General features: G+C 39.8%; 1 protein-coding gene across 3 annotated transcripts in view; it reads right to left on the bottom strand.

Moving 5' to 3' along the window:
* Positions 1 to 26,368, bottom strand: part of KIF13B (kinesin family member 13B) — a 166,472-nt gene that overhangs the window by 116,451 nt on the left and 23,653 nt on the right. For all 3 annotated transcript variants that reach the window (XM_023755815.1, XM_023755823.1, XM_023755820.1), the window contains exons 2-6: positions 15,241 to 15,253; positions 11,656 to 11,716; positions 7,777 to 7,869; positions 5,608 to 5,788; positions 1,315 to 1,402 (exon numbers count right to left, since the gene is read on the bottom strand). In XM_023755815.1, the coding sequence (XP_023611583.1) occupies positions 1,315 to 1,402; positions 5,608 to 5,788; positions 7,777 to 7,869; positions 11,656 to 11,716; positions 15,241 to 15,253 (436 nt within the window). The remainder of the gene's footprint in view (positions 1 to 1,314; positions 1,403 to 5,607; positions 5,789 to 7,776; positions 7,870 to 11,655; positions 11,717 to 15,240; positions 15,254 to 26,368) is intronic.

The following is a 26,368-nucleotide window of genomic DNA, read 5'->3' as shown; positions in this document are numbered from 1 at the left end:
TAGACCCATTAAATCTGACAATCCTAAGGTTTAACGTAAAAGTTTATCCTATTTAGCCTACATTTATTCACTGGTCTCTACTCTGTTGCCTCATGCATGAACTCTGTATTGAGCCTTTAAATTTTTTTAACATCCAATCTCCTTTGAGCTTTCAAAACAATCTTGCTCTCCAAAGTTGCATAAATATGCTCTCAAATGATCATAATTAATACACCAACAATACCTAACATTTATAGACATATTCTAGAGCAGCAGTCGCCAACCGGTGGTCCGCGGACCACTAGTGGTCCATGAGTCCGAAAGGTTGGCAACCACTGCTCTACAGATCTCAAAGACTTTCACATACATTATCCCATTTGATCTCCTCCAGGAAGCCTTCACAGACACCTACATATCCATTTAAGTTAGGTACCCCTCCTCGAATATGCATCTACCACAGCACTTAAAACCATGTTGTTTCATAATAACTTTATAACATCTGTAAGCAGCTTGAGGTAATGGACCATCTCATTCTCTTTTTTATATCCTCAGCATCTAGCACAATGCCTGGCACATGACAGGTATTCAACAGATATTTACTAAGTGAAATGTCATTGACCAAATGATAGAATTCATTAATGAACAAAGAAACAAATGAACCTACCTCATCAGATAGTCAAGACTATAAAACTAATTTCCATTTTGAAAATTAGGACAAAGAGGGTAGGTGAGGTGGAGTAAAGAACCCAGAGTCAAACAGAAATTGAACAAAAGGATTAAGTGTCACTGGATCAACATTCTCAGACTCTCAATTCAATGTACATTACATCACAGCATGTCACCCCACCCCCATTTCCCCAGTGCTCAAAGACCGATGGATTCACACAAAGCAGAACCCTGAGTTTGAAAATGACAAGAACTAACTAAAGGCAGTGATTCTCTCATATTAGAAACAGGCTTTGAATTCCATCTTCTCAACTCGTACATTGTATTTCATTATATCCACTCAATCATAAGCAACTTCACTATTTTATGTACTCTCAGGGAGGACAAAAAGCTGATATTTATCATTGTAAGGAACATCACAATTTTAGAGCTTGTAAAACCCCCAAAAAAGTGTATCTTACAATAGAGGAATAGGTATGTCTTGCAAATATACACCTTCTCCCACAATTAAACTGTCCTGACAGCCATATACAGCTTTTTAAGTAAAAAATTATGTAAAAAGTAGTTTATTAAGTGACACTGCTGTAACTTTTTAAATTTCAAAAATAATGATAATCACAAATTAAACAAAAAAACTGCTACACCGAATTACATAAAGGATATTGTTACCTTATAGCTTGTGACAGCCAGTTTAGAAAGTCCGTCGACATAGGGTCCCAACACACTGTGCTCTCTGACTTTTAACGTTTGATGGCTTCTGTGCATTAAAAACAAAGAAATTATTTTTAAACAATAACCTGTTTTTTAAAGCATTCAACTGTACTCCATAAAATACATATTAAATTCAACAAAGCTCCAAAAAAAATAAAACCACTGACTTGATCCCAGAAGAATTTAAACCAAAATTTAAAATCTTGACTGGTAACAAACACTTCACAATGTGGTAAAATATCACATCTCTCAAAAGGGTACACTGTGGGATGTCTATTTGCTACCACAAAGAATGCCAAGTCAAATAAATACAAACAGTCTACTTGTCATTTCACAGAATGTGGGACAGAGAGCAGAAACTCAATAAATGTTAACTGTGCAAGAAAGGAAAATTACATACCAACCTCGGTCATGAATAAAGACAAAAGACGACAAATAATGAATTTGATGATGATTTAAAAACTTAAAATTGGGCTTATCTCGAGGTTTCCAGGTTTTGTGTTTTTTTGTACTGGAAAAAGATTCATGGCCTTTACTACATTGATAGACTAATTGGGGGGGGGGGGGGGAGAAACACACACAGTCATTTCAATAAATGTAGGAAAAATATTCGATAAAATTAAGTACTCATTTATGATTTATATAATAAAAGCCTAAGCAACTATTATGGCAAAACAACCAGAACAACCGGCTGCTATGATGCACACTGACCACCAAAGGGTAGACGCTCAATGCAGGAGCTGCCCCCTGGTGGTCAGTGTGGTCCCACAGGAGGAGCGCCGCTCAGCCAGAAGCCAGGCTCACAGCTGATGAGTGCAGCGGTGGTGGCAGGAGCTTCTCCCACCTCCACAGCAGCACTAAGGAGCAGCGAGCCGAGTGGTAAGGAGCAGCAAGCAGGCGGGCAGTAAGGAGCGAGGGGTCCTGGACTGCTAGAGGGATGTCTGACTGCCAGGTTAGGTCCGCTCCCTGTCCTGGACTGTGAAAGGGCACCAGCCAGGCTGAAGGACCCCTCACCACCAGTGCATGATTTTCGTGTACCAGGCCTCTAGTTAAAAAATAAGTAAGCCTCTTAGCAAACAAAGAACTATAAACGCAGTGAAGGACATCTGCCAAAAATCTAGAGCATACAGCATAGATAATGATATCAACCCAAAATGTTAAGAATATTTGCTGATGATTGATTGTGAATTATATCTCAAAAAACGCTTTAAAAAATAAATTCATTACAATGTAAAAAATTTGATGGTGAGATTATAAGTGATTTTTATTTTGTTTAACTTAATATTTTTTAGTGATTTGGATTCTTTTAGTAGCCTAGAATCAACCACTAAAAACTTTGCTTACTATGATGAAACTGCATAAAGTAGACATAGAACAATTATTTAACTTAGTTCTGACTTCAGGATATATTCTTTTTCATTTCCCTTTATCTTAAAGATAATGTGTACTGTATTATCTCCTGAGTAAAACATAATTACATTATGCCCTAGCCAGGTGGCTTGGTTGGTTGGAGCATTGTCCGGTACACCAAAAGGTTGCAGGTTCGATTCCCTGCCAGGGCTCATACCTAGGTTTGGAGTTTGATTCCCAGTCAGGGTGCATACAGGAAGCAACTGGTCATTGTTTCTCTCTCATATCTCTCTCTCTCTCTCTCCCTCTCTCTCATTCTCTCTCTTTATCTCTCTCTCCCTCTCTCTCCCCTTTCTCTCTCCCTAAAAATCAATAAAAACATATCCTTGGGTGAGGACTAAGAAAAATAAATAAATAAAAACAGAATTACATTATTACACATAGTACATGCAGAATTAATAAAATTAGTCCTTGAATAACAAAGCAACGTTCTCTCAAATAGTCTTTCACTGAAAAAAATATCACTTTTATAGTTTTTTAAAAAAATATATTTTTATTGATTTCAGAGAGGAAGGGAGAGATAGAAACATCAATGATGAGAGAGAATCATTGAAGGGCTGCCTCCTGCACGTCCAGGGAAGGGAGCCCTCAACCCAGACATATGCCCTTGGCCGGAATCGAACCTGGAACCCTTCAGTTCACAGGCCAACACTCTATCCACTGAGCCAAACCAGCTAGGGCTCACTTTTATAGTTTTTATCTATTTACTTGAACTGTTCAGAAACACTATAAAAAACTTCAAGAACTTCCATCGGGGAGACAACAATAATAACAGCTAATACTTATTGAGCACTTACTATGCATCATAAAGGTTCTAAGGCCTCAAATGTAGCGTCCCAGTCTACCTGCAACAGCCTCTGAGATATTCTGTAATATTATCATACCCTCTGTACAAATGAGGCCTAAAAAGCACAAGGACCTTGATCAATAGGTAACAATTAATGGGCCTAGATCAGAGCTAGATAAATCCAAAGCCCAAGCTGTTAATTACTAAGCTATACACAAGACAAACATATAAGAAATTATTAAAGACCATGAAAAAACTGTAGATAAAGTTTAAGCTATGCCGCACATGTACTGTGGGATACAAAACACAAGAATGAAGCCAGCTAAAAACTTCTGAGTAGGTCTAGGCTGGATTTCTAAGAAAATGATGGTCCTCACAGAGATGAAAGTGCAAGAGAAAGTTCTCAGGGTAGAGCCAGAAAAAGTACGAGGGCACAATATTCAGCAAGATGTGGGTGCTCAGGCCATAACCTTCCTACGTCTGGCCTCCTTTTGTGCCCTATTCTGACTTCCATGCATCCTGCCCTCCAGTCACACTGGACAGCTGGTCACTCTCCAAACCAGGGATTTCTCCAAACATGCTTGGCATGGGCTGTCCCTGTGCTTGAATGGTTCTCACCTGACTTCTCTGTCAACAAACTCCTACTCAGCACAAAATTCATCGAGCACCCTCTAGTGCAGTGGTTCTCAACCTTCATAATGCCGCGACCCTTTAATACAGTTCCTCATGTTGTGGTGACCCCCAACCATAAAATTATTTTCGTTGCTACTTCATAACTCTAATTTTGCTACTGTTATGAATTGTAATGTAAATATCTGATATGCAGGATGTATTTTCATTGTTACAAATTGAACATAATTAAAGCATAGTGATTAATCACAAAAACAATATGTAATTATATATGTGTTTTCCGATGGTCTTAGGCGACCCCTGTGAAAGGGTCGTTCGACTCCCAAAGGGGTCGCGCCCCACAGGTTGAGAACCGCTGCTCTAGTGAATCTTCCCTTCTCCGGGCAAAGATGCTCATTTTGATTGAGCAATGGTCTCAATGAATCACTATCATTCACTGCCTCTAAGACCATCTTTCCTTGACCATCTTCATCCAAACATAACTCACTGTCCCCTCGTTACCCTCTGCACTTTCTGTAAGCCTCAGCTCATTTGGCTCTTTGACCTCCTGGACACTGTTTCTACATCCACAAGCCACAAGCTGTGGTTATTATCTGTTTCTTTCTCTCACTGTTACACTTCCCTAAAATCAGAATTCAGAAAATGCTGTGTGCAATGAACAGATTTCCTCAGATACCTCTTATCTTCCCCATTAGGTTCAGATATGACTGCAGAGTGAGAACAACATTTTTAAGGCTTTCTAATACTTCTGAGCCACTTTTATTTCAAAGTCTATGCCATAAATTGGGGCTTTTTAACAACCTAGGAATCTTTAAGATTAACGATTCTAGAGTCCAGGTTTCATATCCCTTTGTCTCTCTCTCCACAGCCTATAAACAAACAGCTGATTTCCTCCTGAAATCAGCTGTGTTTTTTTTCATTTTCTCCATTTTATTTGTCAATATAAAAATACTCAAATATTTACAACAAATAAATACGCGGGGACACAATAACTTACACTGTTAGGAGCCCTCCTCCAGGTCTGGGAGAGGATATGCCATAGCCACAGCATGCCCACTCTCTCCCCCCTCCTGAAATTTCTTGGTTAAAAAAACAATAATTACCTACTTGACTAAGGATACCAGTTATCTGGAAACTAAGTAATGAAGATGTATATGAGGAAGGCAGTATGACCCAAACAGGTGCTGCTCACCCACACTTCCCTGTCCCACCTCAGCCCAAACTTCAAAAGCCCAGAATTGGCTGCAGAACGCCACTCAGTGCAACTAACAGCAAATCACAAAAACAGTAACTAGGAATCTAGATAAAATCACACATAACTAGGTAAAAAACTCTCTGCTAGAGTTCAGTGTAAAACATTTTATTTAAGCCAATTTAAATTTTAGTCCTTAATACTATAATAGTAAAGTCTCAAAGTCATTTACCCTTTGGGATCAAGAAGATCTCTGACTTTTTCATTATAAATTTCCATATAGGACACTTCTACTTTAAAACTCTGCTCTTCATTTTCCTCTTTCTGAGTTCGTTCAAAGAGTCCACTGCAAAGTCTTGGGATTAATCCAGGTTGGTCAGCTGTGCCCATCATGGTATAAGATTTTCCAGATCCTAAAAAATGAAAATTGCAGTTATTACTGTCGCTTTGAGAAGCTGAAATACATAAACCTCTTTCCAATGCTCAAAATAAATTACTAGCACTTAGGAAAATGCCCTAAATAAAATAAGAAATATACCCAAATATAATGATGAGACTATTAAGTACAGAAGCTTTCCTACTGCACATGGAAAAGTCAAAAGTAAACATCCTTTAAGAAGAAAACAAAAATTTCTTTAAGCATCTTCAGAGTTTAAAAAATTACCTAAAAGGACTGAAAAATAGTTTTCTAAAATCAACAGGGAAGATCCATATGATCAATAATACTATTGTGCCTACTCTCAACCACTAACCATACCGCAAAAATTATGTTATCCCTATAGGCCCCAGAGCAAAGTAACCTACTACCCTTGACAATAGTGTAGAAACCAGAGTAATCTTTTCCTACCATAAAATTATTTTCTCCATTGTATCAAGAATACATATTCATTAAAGACAATGTAGAAAACACCAGAAAATAGAAAGGAAAAAAAATCCAAGCAATCACACTCTTTAGTATAATTCTGTTTCTTCTTTTAGTACCAGTGATTTTATAAACATACTTTTATATTTTTTTATTTATTGATTTGACAGACTTTTATATTTTTTTATTTATTGATTTGACAGAGGGAAAGGAAGGGAGAGTGAGAGGGGAGGGAGAGAGAAGAGAGAGAGAGAGAGAGAGAGAGAGAGAGAAGCATTGATTGGTTGTTCCACTTATTTATGCATTCACTAGAGGCCCGACACACGAAATTCATGCAAGGGGCTCGACCCTCGCAGCCGGGGAGGCTGTCTCAGCCTTGCAGCCCCGGCTTGGTCCGGAAGGTCATTCAGCTGTCCAGTCTAATTAGCATATTATGCTTTTATTATTATAGATTGGTTGATGCTTGCATGTGTCCTGACCAGGGATTGAACCCGCAACCGTGGCGTACTGGGACAACTCTCTAAACAACTGAGCTACCTGGCCATGGCCTATAAACACACTTTTAAACACAAGTTGCTGCTTTTGTCACCTGACACTTTATCTCATTATCATAATATCTAAAACTAATACACCACTTCTTTTATATATATTTATACATATCTATAAAATTATTGATTTCAGAGAGGAAGGGAGGGGGAGAGGGAGAGAGAGATAGAAACATCAATGATGAGAAAGAATCACTGATTGGCTGCCTCCTGCATGCTCCACACGGGGGATCAAGCCCAAAACCCGGGCATGTGCCCTGACCAGGAATCTTCTGGTTCATAGGTCAACACTCAACCACTGAGCCATGCTACCTGGGCTAATACATCACTTCTTATGTACCAGGCCTTTCCTAAAAGTTTTCACATGTTAACTCATTGTGACAACTTACCCAATAAGAAAGGTCTATAATTATCAACATTTTACAGACAAGTGAACTGAGGGGCAAGTTTCACTGCTAGTCAATGGCAGAAACAGGGTTGGAGCTGGGATAACCTGGATCAGAGCCACCGCCCTTATAAATACTATACACTCTGCCTCTTAACAATATCATAAGCATTTTTCCATGAAGAACAGTTTTCAATTGGACAAGGGTACAATATACCCTTAAAACAGTGACTCCTTCACTTTAAGTACAGTGACCACAGAGGTACAGAAGTCAAAATGCTCCTTATCCATCATAACTGATAAGATGCTACAATATGCATCCTTTTTGGTATATTTTCTATCATAATCCTTAAAGCTTAAAAAAAACAACAACAGCCCTAACCAGTTTGGCTCAGTGGATAGAGCGTCGGCCTGTGAACTGAGGGGTCCCAGGTTCGATTCTGGTCAAGGGCATGTAACTTGGTTTCGGGCACATCCCCAGTAGGAGGTGTACAGGAGGCAGCTGAGCTGATCGATGTTTCTTACTCTCTACTCCTCTCCCTTCCTCTCTGTAAAAAATCAGTAAAATATATTTTTTAAAAAACAACAACATATATCATTTAATATTACCAGTCTGTCCGTAGGCAAAGACACATGCATTGTAGCCATCAAAAGCATTTTGAAGAATATTCTCTCCAAGGCACTTAAAAACATCATCTTGACCTAAAAGAGAGAGAAAGAAAGAGAAAAAGAAAGGATGTTTTAAGACAAACTACACATGAACAGTTAAAAAAAAAAAACTCAAAATTGCACTTTTTTTTCAGCTTCTCTCCAAAAAAATACTTTTAAATTTGATGAATGCTTCCAAAGACTAATGTTCTTCAGGATATTTCTAGTTAGTACCTGAGACAAAAATGAGTAAAAAGTTCCCGATAAACACTGGCCAAAAATCTTCTGCAATGCTTTAAAAAGCTAATGAACTACTAATTCAGTAAACTGTGATTATAAATATCTGAAATTTAAACTTGGGACCTAGGTGGAACTGAAATTAACTATATACCCCTCAGCTAATGCTTTCTTCAATAGATACTGAGTTCAAAACAATCATATATATATAAATTTCCTTTCCTTTTCCTCAGTAATTTTTTCACTGGAAACGTTTATTTTTTTATTTTTTAAACAAGCTGTTAAGGCAAAAATAGTCTTACCAGGCAGAAAATACTACTCTGGAACAAAATTTCAAGTCTCTCTATAATTCACGGGTAGCCTGTTTTACTTTTGTCGCCAAGGTTTTGAAACCAGTGGTCTATGGTGACTAGCAGCAATTCTCCAGGGACTCTTTTTTTTCTTTACTCAGTGGCAATTTTAAATTACAGGGTTCATAATATATACCAGCTAGGACAGAGTGGAAGATATTGAAAATTTCTTCTAGCTTTCTACCATGAACATAAATAATAGGGTCAAATGCTTTTCTACAGACTAAATCAAATAAGCCATTCAAACTCAAGTCATGAATATTGTGATTTTTTTAAGAAATACATTTTTTGTAACTCAAATGGAATTTCCTAAGTGTCAAGTTATATGTCTTTTGTTATGTTAATGAGGTTACTCTCAGGCTGCACCCAGGGATGGGGGTGCTTGGCAGGAGAACCAATCATGTGATTAGAGGTTTGGAACTTTCAGTCCACCTCCCCTCTGAGGAGAAGAGAGGAACCGGAGATAGAATCGATCATCAATGGCCAATAATTTAATCAATCATGTACTGAAGCTTCTAATTCTATATAATAAAAGGCTGATATGCAAATAGACCAAATGGAGAAACGAACAGTCACTATAATGCACACTGACCACCAGGGAACAGATGCTTAACACAGGAGCTGCCCCCGTGGTGGTCAGTGTGCTCCTACAGGGGGAGCGCTGCTCAGCCAGAAGCAGGACTCATGGCTGGCAAGTGTAACAGCGGTGGTAGGGAGCGAGCCTAAGCCAGCAGTCGGACATCCCCCAAGGGCTCCCGGACTGAGAGGGCGCAGGCTGGGCTGAGGGACCCCCCACCCCCGAGTGCACAAATTTCGTACACTGGGCCTCTAGTAAAACAGAAAAGGACAGGGTTTGGAGAGCTTCCAGGTTGGTGGGCACATGGAAATCTGGGGAGAATGGTGCACCTGTAGAGAACACGGGATCTATATGACCTTTACCATACCTTGCCCTATGTATCTCTTCCATCTGTCTGTTCCTGAGTTATACCTTTGAATAATAAGTTGGTCACCTATAGTAAAATGTTTCTCTGAGTTCTATGAGCCACTCTAGCAAATTAATCAAACCCAAGGAGGAGTTGATGGAAACCTCTGATATATAGCCAACTAGAGGCCCGGTGCACATATTTGTGCACCGGTGGGGTCCCTCAGCATGGCCTGCGGGGATCAGGCTGAATCTAACATCCAACATCCCCCAAGGGATGTAGTAGTGCGCGAGGCGGCAGGTGGCTGGGGAGGAACCGCTCCCACTCATCCGGGCACTGCTCATCCCAGTCAGCTGAGCGTCTGCCCCCATCTTCCACCGCCACCCCTCGCCATCTCCTGGTCTGCTGCACCCAGCTATAAAGAAGTGGGTCCCTAGGGTGGAGCTCCTGCAGCCTCGCTAGCGGTGCAGACCGAGGCTCAGAGAAATGGGGTGAGTGCCCGAGGGGCGCCCAGGGCAGACCAGGGAGTTGCAGTAACTGCGCAGCTAGGCCGCCCACTTTTCGTGCCATCCTGCAAGTCCTGGGTGGCTCTGGTCTGATAGGAGGAGGCGGGCACTAGGAACAGAGTTCGTGGTCTCTTTTTTCCCTCTCTCTATCCCTCAGTCCCGGATGCCCACAGAGGACGCAGCCGGAGGGGTTGACGGGAGTCGGGGGGCACTGCGCCTCCGGAATGGTGTCTGGGGAGTGGCGGAATTTGGGCCGAAGGCATGCCCTCCCAATGCAAACTGCAGCTCAGACCCACCTGCTTGCGATCTTTCATAGATTCAATCACCTGTTTCTCTTTTTATCTGTCCAAGTTGACTCGCCCCTGGTGGTCAGTGCACATCATAGCAACCGGTCGACCGGTCGCTTAGGCTTTTATATATATAGATTGGACCAGCCGGTGTGGCTCAGTTGGTTGAGCGTCAGCCCATGCACCAGAGGTCACTAGTTTGATTCCTGGTCAGGGCACATGCCTGGGTTTTGGCCTCCATCCTCAGTAGGGGGCATGCAGGAGGCAGCTGATTGATGTCTCTCTCTCATTGATGTTTATATCTCTCTCACTCTTTAAATATATATATATGGAGTCAATTGGTCTGAAGTACAGGTAACAACCTGAACTTGCAACTGGTGTTTCTGGTCCAAGGAGGGGAATCACTGGAACCTCTAATCTACACCTGGTTGGTCAGAAGCACAGGTAACAACCTGGACTTGTGATTGGTGTCTGAAGTGAGGTGTGGGGGTGGGGGCAGTCTTGTAGGAGTGAACCCTTAACCTGTGGGATCTGATGCTATCTCCAGGTAGACTGTGTCAGAATGGAGTTGAATTGTAGGACATGCACCTGGTGTCTGCAGCATTGTTTGGTGGCGGTGTTGGGGAAACACCTCTGCCCTCACAAACTGGAAGTGGGATCTGGACACACTTTAAATATGAGAGGCCTGGATGCTGTTATGTTTGTTATGTTTTAAATGCTATAAATAGCATTCCATTATGCCTCACTTCCTAGTTAATTTACCAGATTAGTACATCATCAACATACTTCCGACACTGAAGCATTCTTTAAAGTCATCATTGGACCAGCTAGACCAAATTGACCTTAACTTTTTGAAACAGCTGTAGAACTGCTGTTTCTCATGGTAAAAGTCAATACAATATGACAATCAATATTTAAGAGTGATTGCTTAGAAACAGGTGGGGTAAGCAGTTAGGAATAAAGGAAATAAAAGGCTATCACTGTAGTCCTAAACTTGTGGTGAAAGGGGGCTTGAGACAGTCATCATCAAAGAGAGCAACAGAATAACAGAACTCCAGAGCAAATTTACAAAGAACGGTGTACATTCCTCTTCAATAGAGAAAGAAAACAGAACACTGAAAGAGTAAGTGATTTACTCAAAGTCACAGAGGCAGTCAGAAGTAGGACCTGGGTTAAACTCAAGGTTTCATTTTCTCCGTGACTTTGCATTCGTTACACCAAACTGCCTCTCTAGACCACATCACAGACATCTAAGACACTCTAAGTGGCTACTGTGTACGACTGGTGCCACATAAGGCCTCGAATGCATGTAAGATAACCTCAACCATGTGTCCTATCAATCTAACTTGATCACCTTAAACCAAGAACAGCTCAGTGTGAAGCTCCCATTTCCCAACCAATACAAAAACTCTAACAGCAAAGACTAGAGGAAATTCTCTACACAGTTTTTAAAGTTACACAAAATAATACTGATAATTTATAGAAAAAAAACCATTAAGACACCTTTTCTGTATTATCAGCAGTTAATAGATCTTACCTGCATACTTTTCTCTGACAGATTCATCCATAGACCAGAAACAATGATCGTATGCAAACACCTGTTGAAAAATAAAAATAATAGTGTGTATTAAAAGCAAAACCTTTCAAAAAAGAACAAAACCTTAACATACTTACAACATTATAACATTGGTAACACTGTTCATAATAGTGAAATAAAAACATTGTCTCAGAATAAAGATTATTAAATTATAGTCTTACAATGCACAACTAAGCACCCAATAGATGATATAAATTTTATTTCACATGGAAAACTTCACAATGTGAGTAAGAAAAAAAAGAGGGGGTTACAAAACAATATGTACAATAAGATGGCTATTATACACACACATATACATAAAGTGTATTTCTGCATAAGATTTGTATTCTTTGTTTTCTTCTTTCTGCTTTTATGTAGTCTCTACATTTTTATTTTCTGAAAGAAAACAAAGATTTCCTTAAAAATAAAATGTAGGCACTCTCCTTTCCTGAGAGCTCGCCTGTGCCTTTCCCTTTCCCTTCTCCCTCTTCCTCCCTGCCCCAAGTACCTTCCTCACTCCCAAGCTCCATGGCCCTTCCTTTACCTCTAAAGCTTGTTTTCCTAAGCCAGTGATGGCGAACCTATGACACCTCTGACACGCGAACTCATTTTTTTGGTTGATTTTTCTTTGTTAAATAGTATTTAAATATATAAAATAAATATCAAAAATATAAATCTTTGTTTTACTATGGTTGCAAATATCAAAAAATTTCTGTATGTGACACGGCACCAGAGTTAAGTTAGGGTTTTTCAAAATGCTGACACTCCGAGCTCAAAAGGTTCGCCATCACTGTCCTAAGCCCATTTCTTCTAGGAATTCCTTTTCCACCTCTGTGATTTACCAAATAAATGTTCCCTTACAAAAAATAAAAAATAAAATAAAATGTATAGATGATTACTACAGCAAGTTGAAAATAGCTATAAAATAGCAGATTCTTTAAATAAATGATTACACATCCATGTGCAATTTTGTATAGCTTTAAGATGTAAAAGACTAATAAGAAAATGTTCATATATTAACATAAAAGTTATGAAAGTCTAGACCATGATCCCATGTTCGTACAAAAAATCTATACAGCCCGGCCAGAGCATCGTCGTTCTGTGCCTGGTATCTAGAAATAAATTAATTAATTAAAAATTAAAAAAAAAATAAAAACGCCTTCAAGAAGGGAAAGATCAGAACACCCATTTTTGTGCAAAACAGCAGGCAGAGGAGGCATGTGCTCCCTGGGAAGGGGCAGCGATGGAAAACACAGGCCAGAAAGGCAAGCCGAAGCTCAGGAGCTTAAAACACCCAAGAGGCAGGAGCCCTGGAGCCCAGAAGCTACCACCCAGCTGCAACTAACCCTCAACGTTTTTCCAAAGCAAAACATGTATCTATCAATAATGGTGATGGTTCACTATGTTAGCAATTCTCCAACAGGGAGAAGACGAAAAGAAGAAGGAAGGTGGAAGGTCGTCCCCAAGGTCTGTGTATAAAAATATCAGGTAGGGGCTGCTTTTCCAAGTACATTCATCAGCCAGGGTGAGAATCATTTCAGCCAGGCTAAGATGAAATAAAATGTGAAGCTCAAATTAAGTTTCTTCTGTTTTAGCTTTCAACTCTCATCTCTGATCATTTTATTTACTTCTATTCTTAATAAGGTTAAGTAGGAACCATCCTGATTCTTCTCTGGGAACCTGAGCGCCTCAGGTTCCATCACCATACCTGTATACTTATCAAGGATTGGGCTCTAAAAGGCAGTCCTCTCTCCATTATTATGAGTTGGTTTCTTTTCTCGCTCTTTTTAATTTAGGGATTCCTTAAACAACTGAATTTCTTATTCTCAATTCCAGATGAGAAGCTATCACTAAAGTAACTATAATAATAGCTGATAAGTCCATGCTAGGCCACTGAGGTACAAAGGACATCGAGGTACAAAGAAGTTAAGAACCTGGTGGCTGGCAGGAGGAGGGGCTGGGAGTTGAACCAGCCTTTGAGCCAGCAGTCTGTTCACCAGTAGGCTCTCTACTTCGAGGCTAAATGAGCTTTATTCCCCCAATTTTTTGAGAGCCCCACAGCCTGGTACAAAGTTGGAAACTAATGAACGCTTAATTCATATTTACTAACAACACTGAATGGTCTTCTTTAAGTTTAAGCAATTTTATAAATTATTATAAGAATTTTCCAGCCATGGATTTCCTAAAGCAGACAAGCCCTTTTCTTTCTAAACAACCATTTTCCCTTAACTATTCTAATAAAAACTTTTTTTCAAGTAACAGAGAAGAAACAGACATTCATTATAACAAAGTCAAATAACACAGAAGCATAAAGTAAAAAATAAAGGCCTCCCATTCACCAAGCATACCACTCCCTAGAGGTAACCAATGTTAATAACATGGTGTTGGTTCTTCCATAGTTTTTATATCAACACATTTTCTTTAAACATTAATATACAGTTGAATTAAATAAAACATGAATAATTTTAAAATAGTCATATGATGTCTCCTCACATCTTTACTGCAATCTCCAGCCCCTGCTCTAACAAAAAAATAAGAAAACAAAAATAATCCAACACCGACCTGCCAGTGTGACTCAGTTGGTTGGAGTGTTGTCCCATACACTGAAGGGTCTCGAGTTCAATTCCTGGTCAGAGCATATGCCCAGGTTTCAGGTTTAATCCCCAGTCAGAGTGCATGCAGAGGCAACCAATGGATCTCTCTCACATCAATGTTTCTTTCTTTCCCTCTCCCTTCCTCTCTCTCTCTCTAAAATCAATAAAAAAATAATAATCCAGCACCTTTACATAGAAAAAAATGACATAAAACTAATAAAATTAGTTTTACATATATAAAGAAATGAGTGCCATATTAAACTATTTTTTTAATCATTCAGAGTCCCAAATAGCCAGGCCTATACATATTTTAGCAACAATAATAGAGAATGGAGTTACAATTCAACTATGGACTCAAAAAAAAATTCTAAGAATGCAGATAAAAATCTGAATTTCCTGGAAGGTTTCAAGTAACTTCAGAGAATGGTCAATTCAAAAATATAGTTCTGGTGCCCACTTTGGCACACCTATAAATTCCCTGAGATACAGGAACTGACGCAACCCAAGGAAGTTTCTTTAGAATCTGGGCTCAAATCTAAGATGAAAGCATGTTCCCTTCTGAGGAAGCTGTGGGCCAGGGCAGGTTTCTGTTGGCCTGAGGATGTGTCCCCAGCTGTCTTGGGAGCAACAAAGATGAGTCTGCCTAGCGCAGTTCTGACCACAGATTGGAACAACAGGTTTTGAGCCAATCCATGGTGAACACCAGAGCACAAAAGGAATCTGTGTTGCTGTTGCCAGGAGACTGGCCATAATTGGTCAAAGTACAAATACAGTTTTTCCATAACGCTCCAGTCCCTCTTATGCCAATAAATGGCTTCGGATTTATGAATAGGCTGATTACTTTTACCGAAGTGGCAAAGAGAAAATACTTTTTGAGAAGAAAATTGCCAGTACCTCAAAAATATGCACCCCAGATCTTAACAAGCATCGCATAATACACCAAATCTCTTACCTTTGGCTGGCTTCTGAGTTCCCCAAAGAGATGTCATTGTTGACATGAAAGAAAAGGGAAAAGGTTTAAGAAAAACTTTTTTAGTTAAAAGACTCTTTTTGAAGGGTAAAAAATGATAATAAACATCATGTAAAATTTTATTAAGACTACAACATGTTAATTTTAAAATCAAAGAGCAATTTAAAATATAGGATCAATTAACTAGTAGGGTAGAGTGCTAATTATAGAAAACTAATTTGTGCCTCTATGTTAGAAAAAAAGATTATTTTAATTTTAATTTTTAAAATACTAATATTTCAACCTTATACATTCTTTTATCCTTGTATATGTCTTATAAATACATATTTAAACATCTTTACTTTTTATCATCTTATTTCACTTCCAATTAGTTTTCTCTGCTTTGATACAGCAGCAGCTTCCTCTCTTTCTACATAGGCCCTTCTACACAAAATGAATTTGAAGAAAAATAAGTTAAAGGAACACCTAATTTTTTTGCCAGTGAATTTACTGAATTACTCACCTATTACTTACTTTCTATGCTTCCTCAGTTGCTTCTAACCTCCCTCCCTCCCAAAACTGCCACTTACATCTCCTCAGGTACAGGAATATAACTCAATCCAGTGTGTAATTCTGAGATAGTTTCAAACTTAGAGTAAAATCATAAAGAAAGCACAAGGAACTCCCTTCACCCAAATTCACCAATTGTTAACACTGCCATGGCTAATATATCATTCTTCCCAGCCACTCTCCTCCTCTCTATATAGCTACATATATACACATACACATATACACGCAAATATTATTTCTTTCTTAACCATCTGAGAGTAAGTTACAGACATGCCCCTTCAGCTCTAAACTCTTCAGTGTAGAATTCCTAAAAACAATGATGTTCACTTACAAACCAACAGTACAATATCAAAATCAGGAAACTGAAGAATAAATGAAAGTACTTTTGAAACTAGAGTGAAACAGGAACAATGACTGGAACTTTGGGAATAGCTGGTCTCTCTCAGAGGATCAAAATGCCAGCTCAAACCGAAAATTACATGAAAATGCTTCCCTCCAACTGTCTGTAAATCTTCTTGTCCTTTGTCTCATATAATATTTTCTCCTAAAATGACTTCAATGTGCTATTTGTATTAGACAATTTCAGTAAGAACACTAAAACACAAAGGAACATCTCACAAATGAGTGACAGCTGTCTAATAGATTTTGTAGTAATAGCTAATGTGGCTAACATATAAAAGAAAATAATTTCTCTGGAATAAGAGATATGGAAAACCGTCCCTAGGAAACGACTTGTGAAATACCACTAGAAGTTACTGACATATGCTATCATCTTTTTATAGTCTTTAGAGGCAAAGCAGATTCTCATTGATTGCAGGCAGCTTAGTTATAAACCTGGCTGGAGGTTGGAACAGAGCCAGCACACATGAAACGCCCACGTTAGACCAGGCACATGGCATGCTACTTCACTTAATTCTCACAATAACTGTGCAAACCACTACTATTATTCCAGTTTTACAGATGAGAAACTTAAGGCTCAGAAAAGTTAAATGACCTGTCCAAGATACAATAATAAGCAGCAATGACTGTGGGATGCAAAACTAGGTCTCCTGACTCCCAAGTCCATGTTCTTTTCCTCTCCCACAATGGTCAAAACAGCTGCGTCAAGTTTCTTCTAGATTTAAGAATCTATGAGTCATATATTAATAACTGCTTCCATTAACAGAAATATTTTCTATGTATTAATTTCCCCCATTCTAATTATTACCCAATAAAAGATCACCACTTGGTGCTTATGCCAATGTAAGTTTATTTATTCATTCTATTTACAAAAACTCCAACCTGTCTTTTCTGGGAGAAAAATAAGATATGTGGTATAATATTTCAATTTTAAATAAAATAGTTTTACACAAAAATCAGCTCTTCCTAGGCAACAACCAACAAATACTAAATTTGATAATATATGACACATAGCAGACTTCATGGGATTAACCTGTATTTAGAACATAATAATAAAAACAGAAACAAACTAGTAAATTAATTACAGAGCTAAGTTTCCAGTCAGGGATTCTGGTGGCTACAACAGTAAAGCTCAAATAACCTACAGAGCCACTGGAAACCCAAAGATGTAATTACAGCTCTGTACAAAAAAATAAATAAGTAAATTAATTAATTAAACAAAACCTTTCAAAATGTAGTTGCAATGTCTCACTTATCCCAAAGTTCCTCAATAAGAAACCTCAGCTAACCAGATCACAGTGGAGATTTAGAAAGCAAGGAAAATCACCCCTAACCAATCAAAAGAGACGTCACAAGGTAAAAGCATGAAAGTCTTAGTTTCTCAGCTGAGTTTAATTACTTTATATTGTGGTTATGGCTTAACCTCATTTTTGAAATACCTTCAGACTTACGAAAAGTTCCAAAAATAGTACAAATAATTCCTGTCTACCCTTCATCCAGCTTCCTCAAATGTTAACACCTCATATAATCAGTTATAATGATCAAAACCAGGAAATTAACCATCAACAAGATTTATTAAATGATCTAGAGCCAACCTTTTTTTGCCAACTGCCCCACTGATGTCTTTTTCTGGTGCAGGATCACACATCGCATACAATTGTCACATCTCCTCCAATCTGGGACAGTTTGACTCTCATGACCCTGACACTTGAGGAGTACTGACCAGTTACTTTGTAGAATGTCCCTTAATCTGAGTCTAATGCTTCCTCATGACTAAATTCAGGTTACGCACTTTGGCAAGCACAACACAAAAGCAATGCCATGCCCTGCTCAGTGCGTCATACCAGAGGCACATGATGATGTCCCTGCCTCATTACTGAGGATGGTAACCTCTGACCACTTGGTTACAGTTGATCTGCTAGGTTTCTCCATTGTAACATTATTAATTTTCCCTCTGTACGTTGTGGGGGAGACTGAGACTACATAAATACAATATCTCACCATACTTTCACCCACAAATCTTAGCACCCATTGATGAGTCCTGCCTGCAACAAATGCTGCTTCCCACATGGTGACTGTCTAGTTACTGAAGATGTTAACAGCCCAGGTGGACCAACATGGATGGATGTGCTTTTTAGGAAGAGGACAGCCTGGAAGCAACAAATGATTTGGTTGCATCTATGAATAAGCTACTCACTTCCTTCTTTTTACTCATCTGGCTTATGCTCATTTCTTATTTAAATAATAAATCACACCAAAAAATTAAGTCAAATTATATTCCTAACATTTAGAATGCCACCATCTGAAGAAGAAACTTAGTGATGATTTTATATATGTTAGTGATCTTGTTCATTTTTATTAACATTCCTGGCAATTACACAAATAAAACTGATGTTGAGTCCAAAAATAAACCACAAAGTATTGTGTATGTGTAAAACACAAAGCAATGTCAGTAGAATGATGTAATAAATCAATTACTGCTGTCAACTACCAAAATCAAACATTATATCAAATACCATCACTTCTTTTAATTTTAAAGATTTAAGTTTCTGAAACCTTCACAATGAGAAATATTTGGAATCTCTGTTTTAACAAGATCCCACTCCACCCCACTCTATTATGGATGTATACATCACAAAGAGCTTATTCTAATACAGCCAAACTACGTAATGATGTTGTTGCTTTCTTGGACTTAGCTGGCAGTACCAGCAACCGAACAACAATCTGTGTGATGATCATCACTTTTTCTGTCACCCCACCCCCAGTGTGCTTTTCACATAAAAAATAAAGCTGACCCAACTGAAAATTTAGATACTGACAAGACTCACAAAGGAGGCTTATCAATCTTTGCTCATCTAGCCAACTTAATAAGTACAAATATCACTAAAAGCCCTATTCACTGTTTCTTCGGCATTTGGAATACTCCATTCAATTTTGAAGAATTAATTTTTAAAGTATCAGTAATAGAGTGGGGTATTTTGGAGAACAGCATTCAGGATATAGAGGGGTTTAAAAACGCTATCACTGAAAGAATAAATCAAAGCACTGGAACTATGTAGCCTGGACCAGAGCAGACTAAAGGAAGACATGATGCCCATCTTCAGAGGTGAGAAGACTCACACGCTTAGGGTAAGGGGGAAAGCAGACTTGTTCTAGGTCACTTCAGAGACTAGAACTCCAACAGGACCTGCTGGAGAAAGTTAAAATAAGAGGGAATATCTCTTTAATGTAATTAGCACTGTGGGTTGTTTTTTTGTTTTTTTAAAAAAAGAAACAGTATGTTCCCATCAGTGGAATTATCTAAAGAGAGAATAGAAGAGCATCTAATGAGGATGTAGAATGAATGAGATGTTACACAAGATTACTTATATAACTTTTTATTTACAACCAAAAAACGAACATTAAGCATCCAACAAGTTACTAGTATATTTCAACATTTCTATCAATGACACTTACAGAACACTAGTACATCAGAGGTTAACCAAGCTAGGTGGTGCATCATACTCCACATCACACCCTTAGAAGATTCCTCCTCTCCAGCAAGCTAGTTAACTTCCTGTATTCCACAGACCTACACTCAGATAATGCCACTCTCACAACTGTTTATATAAGTCCTATTCATGTGAGAAAAATTCAGAGCAAATTCATTCTCCCTCAAAAATCCTTCCACAAGAACCCTAACCAAAAGTGAGTTTTTCTTCCCCAATTCCTGTAAGTCAAAACGATCTCTACTGCCCAGGTATTATCTATCATTTTGCCACATGATATAAACTTTTTAACATATGGTTCAGCTGGATAGACTATTGAAATACTCTTAGACTCCAAGCAAAGAAAGGTCTTATAATTTTTACTTTTCTCAGTATTTGTAGTTATCTAAGGTTTCACATTTTATCAATCTACTAGAGGCCCAGTGCACAAAATTCGTACACTCGAGGGGCAGGGGGGGGGGGGGGGAGTCCCTCAGCCTGGCCTGCACCCTCTCGCAGTCCGGGAGCTCTTAGGGGATGTCTGACTGACATCCAGCGGGAGTGGGCCTAAGCCAGCAGTCAGACATCCTTAGCACTGCTGAGGAGGCGGGAGAAGCTCCCACCACCACTGCTATGCTCGCCAGCCATGAGCCCGGCTTCTGGCTGAGCGGCACTCCCTCTATAGGAGCACACTGACCACCAGGGGGCAGCTCCTGCATTGAGTGTCCGCCCCCTCGTGGTCAGTGCATGTCATAGCAACTGGTAGTTTTGCATATTAGCCTTTTATTATATAGGACTAGAGGTCCAGTGCACAAAATTCATGCGGGGGCGGGGGGGGGGAGATGGTGTGTCCCTCAGCCCAGCCTGCACCCTCTCCAATCTGAGACCCCTCTAGGGATGTCCGACTGCCCATTTAGGCCCGATCCCACCAGGATCGAGCCTAAACGGGCAGTCGGACATCCCTCTCACAATCCAGGACTGCTGGCTACCAACCGCTCGCCTGCCTGCCTGACTGCCTGATTGCCCCTAACCGCTTCTGCCTGCCAGCCTGATCACCCCCTAACCACTCCCCTGACAGCCTGACCAACGCCTAACTGCTCCCCTGTCAGCCCGATTGCACCTAACTGCCCTCCCCTGCAGCCTGGTCTCCCGCAACTGCCCTCCTCTGCTGACCCAGTCACCCCTAACTGCCCTCCCCTGCGAGCCCGGTCCCCCCCAACTGCCCTCCCCTGCTGGCCTGGTCGCCCCCAACAGCCCTCCCCTGTAGGCCTGGTCCCCTGCAACTGCCCTCCCCTGCTGGCCTGTTTGCCCACAACTGCCCTCCCCTGCCGGCCATCTTGTGCTGGCCAGCTTGTGTCCACATGGGGGCGGCCATCTTGTGTGTTGGAGTGATGATCAATTTGCATATTACCTCTTTATTATATAGGATAATTCATCCGCTTCCTTGATTGTAGTAATGTGCTGAGATTTCTCCATGACTGAATTGGATTTATGTGGAAAAGGTTTTTACTGAATATGAAATTAATTAACTCTCCTGTCCCCTCCTCTCACCCTTTCTAGATCCAGTTCCATACTTCAGTCTCCAAACCAGAGGTCACACCCTCAAGGTCCACAAGCCCAATATAGCCCACAGCTGTATTTTTTTTAGTCCTCACAGTATTGACCAAAAGTAGAAAATCATAAGATTTCACATTAAAATTCTCTTGAAAATTCAGAAGATCTGGAAACACTAGGCCTGAATTCCCACATACCGACACTGCTATCTTCCACATGGACCTGCCAGGCAGGCAGCCGAGTTTCAAATTCCTGCTACTAAGAAAGAAAACAGAACAGGATTTTCTTCATATTCAAAGAAATTAGAGACTCACAAATTCACATCAATAAAGAGATGGTTTCCAAATCTAATCCCAAGAATCTAAAATGGAGTGCCACCACAATCATATCAGGACTACACTACAGAGTCTGCCCACCCAATTACATAATGCGATCCCCTTTAATTCCTCAACACACAAACCTGGCTATCAAATCCTAAACCAGGAATCCCAAACTCAAATGTCACTTGCAGCAATAATGTCATTAGAATTAGTAGCCCTTGTCCTTACAATAAGCCTATTGTAAAGAAATTCATATATTTAGAATTCAGACTTAAATTGGAAAACCCTGAAACTTCTGGGGAAACAAAAGCATACTTTAAAAGGCCTGGAGCACATACATTTGTGTACACTCAATAAATGTTAGATATCATTATTGTGATTTTGATCCATGATGCAATGGGGTTTAAGTCAGCTAGCAGATTGAAATTTCTAGCTCATTGCTAGAATTACTCCCCAAATCCATTGCCTATTGAAGATTTCCTTAGCTACCTTACGTGGAGAGTTAATTTCCATTCCCAACTAAATAATTACTACTTACAAGGGCATAAACTGCTTAATTAACTGAAGATTACTGTGTTTACCCCTTTCCTGGAATATGGTTTTCATCTTTGAAATGTCTCTCAAACCCATTCACTCTTTCATTCAGCAGTATTTACTGAGTATCTATATATGTAAAAGCCTAAGCAACCAGCCAACCGGCTGGTAGCTATGATGCACACTGACCACCAGGGAACAGATGTTCAATGCAATAGCGGAAACCACAGTCATGGAAACATGGAACAGATTGATGAATCTCAGAGGGAAGGGGGGGAGAGCGGGAAGAGATTAACCAAAGATCTTATATGCCTGGCCTGCGGGTATCATGTCGAAACCAGCTCTCCGACATCCCCCAAGGGGTCCCGGATTGCAAGAGGGCACAAGCCAGGCCAAGGGACCCCACCAGTGCACGAATCCATGCACTGGGCCTCTAGTCTACTATAAGACAGATGCTAATCTCAATATTGGAGAAACTGTTGAGCAAATCAGATAAAAACCCTAGCCCTATATATAAGATTTCAAATTCTATTACAATAGAATAAACAAATATAAAATATAATAGTGCTATAGAAAAAAAGTAAAACAGCAAAGGGGGCAGGGGATAAGGAGGGGAGCTGGGGTTGACCTTTTGGTCAAGAGAAACTTCATGGAATGGCGTCTGCACAGAGGCCTGTGGGAAGTAATGGAGTGAGCCATACAATTAGGCAGCACACACAGTAATGCCTTATTTCATCTCCCCCTAGGTCTGTCCACCACATAGCTTCCTAACTGTGCTCTAGCTGCCTCCAGTCTCTTTTCTACGATTCTTCACTCACCCAATATGTATCTAAACCACATAGGACTGATCGGGTCATAATTCTGCCTAAAACCCTTCATTGGCTCCCTATTCCCTATAAGATATAATTCAAACTCCTTAAGCAAGAAAGGCTCATCACACCGGCCACTGTGTGGCTCAGTGGTTGAGCGTTGACCTGTGAACCAGGAGGTTATGGTTCGATTCCCGGTCAGGGCATATGCCCAGGTTACGGGCTCTATCCCAGTCGGTCTCCAGTGTGGGGTATGCCGGAGCTAACCGATCAATGATTCTCTCTTATCATTGATGTTTCTATTTCTTTCCCTCTCCCTTCCTCTCTGATATCAATATATATATATGTTGTTTTTTTTTTTTGAACGGTTTTCCACAATATCACCTCTTCCCACCTCTCCAGAGACAGAGATGCGAAATCTGAGAAGCTGAGATAGCTGGAATTTGCTGGCCAGAGAGAAGGAAGAAATCCAGAGAAAGAACTCAGGAATCTGACCCTCTCCCCCATCTTAGATTGAATACTAAATTGTACAGGCAGGTGAGACTCCAAGGGGCCATATATACATATATACATATATACATATATACTACCTGGGAAAGAACTACTATTGGAAAAGAAAGTGTAGAATGAACAATTTCCAGAGCTCATACAGGGACAAGAGTTATAAGCAGCCACAGTAGAAAGATCTTAAACACTAGGGGGCATTTGGCATAGAGCCCAGAAAGCCCATAAGCTAGGATTAGAGCTAAACTCACCCTAGTAAAAAGGCTACTCTGGCCCAAACCCAACAAAGCTTTAATCAAGCCAAGCCATAGCCAGTTTGACTCAGTGGATAGAGCGTGAGCCCGAGGACTGAAGGGTCCTTGGTTCGATTCTGGTCAAGGGCACATACCTCAGTTGCAGGCTCCATACCAGCCCTGGTCAAGGCCCATGTGGTATGCAACCAATTGCAACCAATCGATGTGTCTCTCTCACATCAATGTTTCTCTCTGTATGCCTCTCCCTTTCCCTTCTAGTCTCTCTAAAAAATCAATGGGAAAAAATATCCTCAGGTGAGGATTAATTTTTTAAAAAAGCTATAGAAAGAGGAAAAAGAATTATGGATTAAATTGAGGCCACTACCAAGAAGTGGCAATGTTTTACAGCCTAAGAACAAAGCTGTACAGATAGATATTGTGAGGAACAAAAAAATGCCTGAACCAGCAAGAGCCAGAGAGAACCCCAAACCAAGAAAATCCCTACATTAGACAAAAAGGATTGTTTAAACTACATGCATCAATAATCATCCAGGTTTCTTTACGCTTTGTGTGAATTAGACAATAATGGGCTACTGAAGAGACTGGAAAGAGGAATCAAATAGTCACAAAGTTCAATTAAAACCTTGGCATTTTCTTAAGAGCTACCAATTCTGATGCCTTTAAAAAATGCAATAGCCCTGGCCACTGTGACTCAGTTGGTTGGGTGTCTTCCTGTGCACCTAAAGGTTGCCAGTTCAATTTCCAGTCAGGGCACAGGCCCGGGTTGCAGGCTCCATTTCCAATAGGGGGTGTGCAGGCTCCATTTCCAATAGGGGGTGGACAGAGCTGTGTACCCCTCACCACAATCTACTTTGAGAACATTTTCCTCACTCCAAAACGTTCCCTCAATCTGACTGCAGTCAACTACAGGTCCTACCCCCAGCCCCAGACAACCACTGATCCGCTTTCCGTTCTTCGTCTTTTCTGGACATTTGATATACTAGGTGTACCAGTTAATAATGCAGATTTTTCAATAGATGGAGTTACACATATGTTGATATATATGCGATTTGATATGTATGCTATTTTGTTGTATTGACAGCAAGCTTCAAACCTTCCTATGTCAAATTTGCTGAAGGTGTTAACATCATAGATATTTTTACGCTTAAAAATGTCGAATTTCATGCCAAAAAAAAGAGCATTTGTGGGAAGTTTTAATTCATTACTATATTTTGAAGAAAAAGTTATGTATACTTCGGGAAGCTTATGGTGAACATGCTCCATCTCAAGATACTTGTGAACGCTGGTTTAAACGCTTTTAAAAGTGATGATTTCGATGTGAAAGACAAAGAACGTCCAAGTCAACTGAAAAAGTTTGAAGACCAAAAATTACAAGCATTATTGGATGAAGATGCGTGTCAAACTCAAAAACAACTTGCAGAAAGATTAAACGTTGCTCAGCAAACAATTTCCGATCATTTACAAGCAATGGGAAAGATTTCAAAGGAAGAAAAATGGTGCCACATCAACTAAACGAAAGACAAATGGAAAACCGAAAAGTCATCAGTAAAATGTTGCTTCAACAGCACGAAAGAAAGTCTTTTTTGCATCGAATTGTGACTGGCAATGAAAAGTGGATTTACTTTTCAGAATTCCAAATGCACAAAATCATGGGTTGATTCAGGTCAACAATCAACATCGACTGCAAGGCCAAATCGCTTCGGAAAGAAGACAATGCTCTGCGTTTGGTGGGATCAGAAAGGTGTGGTGTATTATGAGCTTCTAAAACCAGGTGAAACCGTTAATAATGATCACTACCGACAACAAATAATCAATATGAACCGCACTTTGATTGTGAAACGACCAGAATGTTCCAGAAGACACGGCAAAGTAATTTTGCTTCATGATAATGCACCACCACACACTTCAAAACCAGTTAAAGACACGTTAAAAGATCTTGCCTGGGAAGTATTAACCCACCCACCATATTCACCAGACCTTGCTCCTTCAGATTACCACTTGTTCCGATCAATGGCATACGCACTTTCTGAGCAGCACTTCAAACCGTGCGAAGAAGTGGAAAATTGGGCCTCTGAATCGTTTGCCTCAAAACAAGAAAAGTTCTATTGGGATGGTCTCCACAAAGTACCTGAAAGATGGGGAAATGTGTAGCTAGCGATGGACATTACTTTGAATAAAGCACTTTTGATGTTTCTCTTGAAATTATCGTGTTTTCTTTGATATCAAAATCTGCATTATTAACCGGTACACCTGGTAAATGGAATCATACAAAATTCGGTCTTTTGCATCTGGTGTCTTTCACTTAGCATGTTTGTGAGGTTCATCCATGTTGTAGCATGTTATCAGTTCTCCGTTCCTTTGCACTGATGCTGAAGAATATTCTGTTCATCCATTCCCCAGCTGATAGGCATCTGGGTTATTTCCAGTTGGGGCTATTCTAAATAAAAGACTTTCATTTCCTTTGCATAGATACCGAGGAGAAGAGTGGTTGGGTCACAGGGTAAGTGTATATCTACCATTTTAGGAAGCAATCAAGCTGTTTTCCAAAGCGTCTGTACCATTTTACATTCCCATATGCAATACAGTTACAGTTGCTCTACATCTTCACCATCACTTAGTACTGTCTGTCTTATATATAGTTAGCCTTTCAAGTGGGTATGAAGTGGCACCTCATCAAGAGACTTTAATTTGCATTTCCATTAGGACCAATGAATGAAGTT

The sequence above is a fragment of the Myotis lucifugus genome, unplaced genomic scaffold, assembly GCF_000147115.1.
Source record: "Myotis lucifugus unplaced genomic scaffold, Myoluc2.0 scaffold_1, whole genome shotgun sequence".
Lineage (NCBI taxonomy): Eukaryota > Metazoa > Chordata > Mammalia > Chiroptera > Vespertilionidae > Myotis > Myotis lucifugus.
The sequence above is the reverse complement of the archived record's forward strand: the minus strand, read 5'-3'. Positions and strand labels throughout refer to the sequence as shown.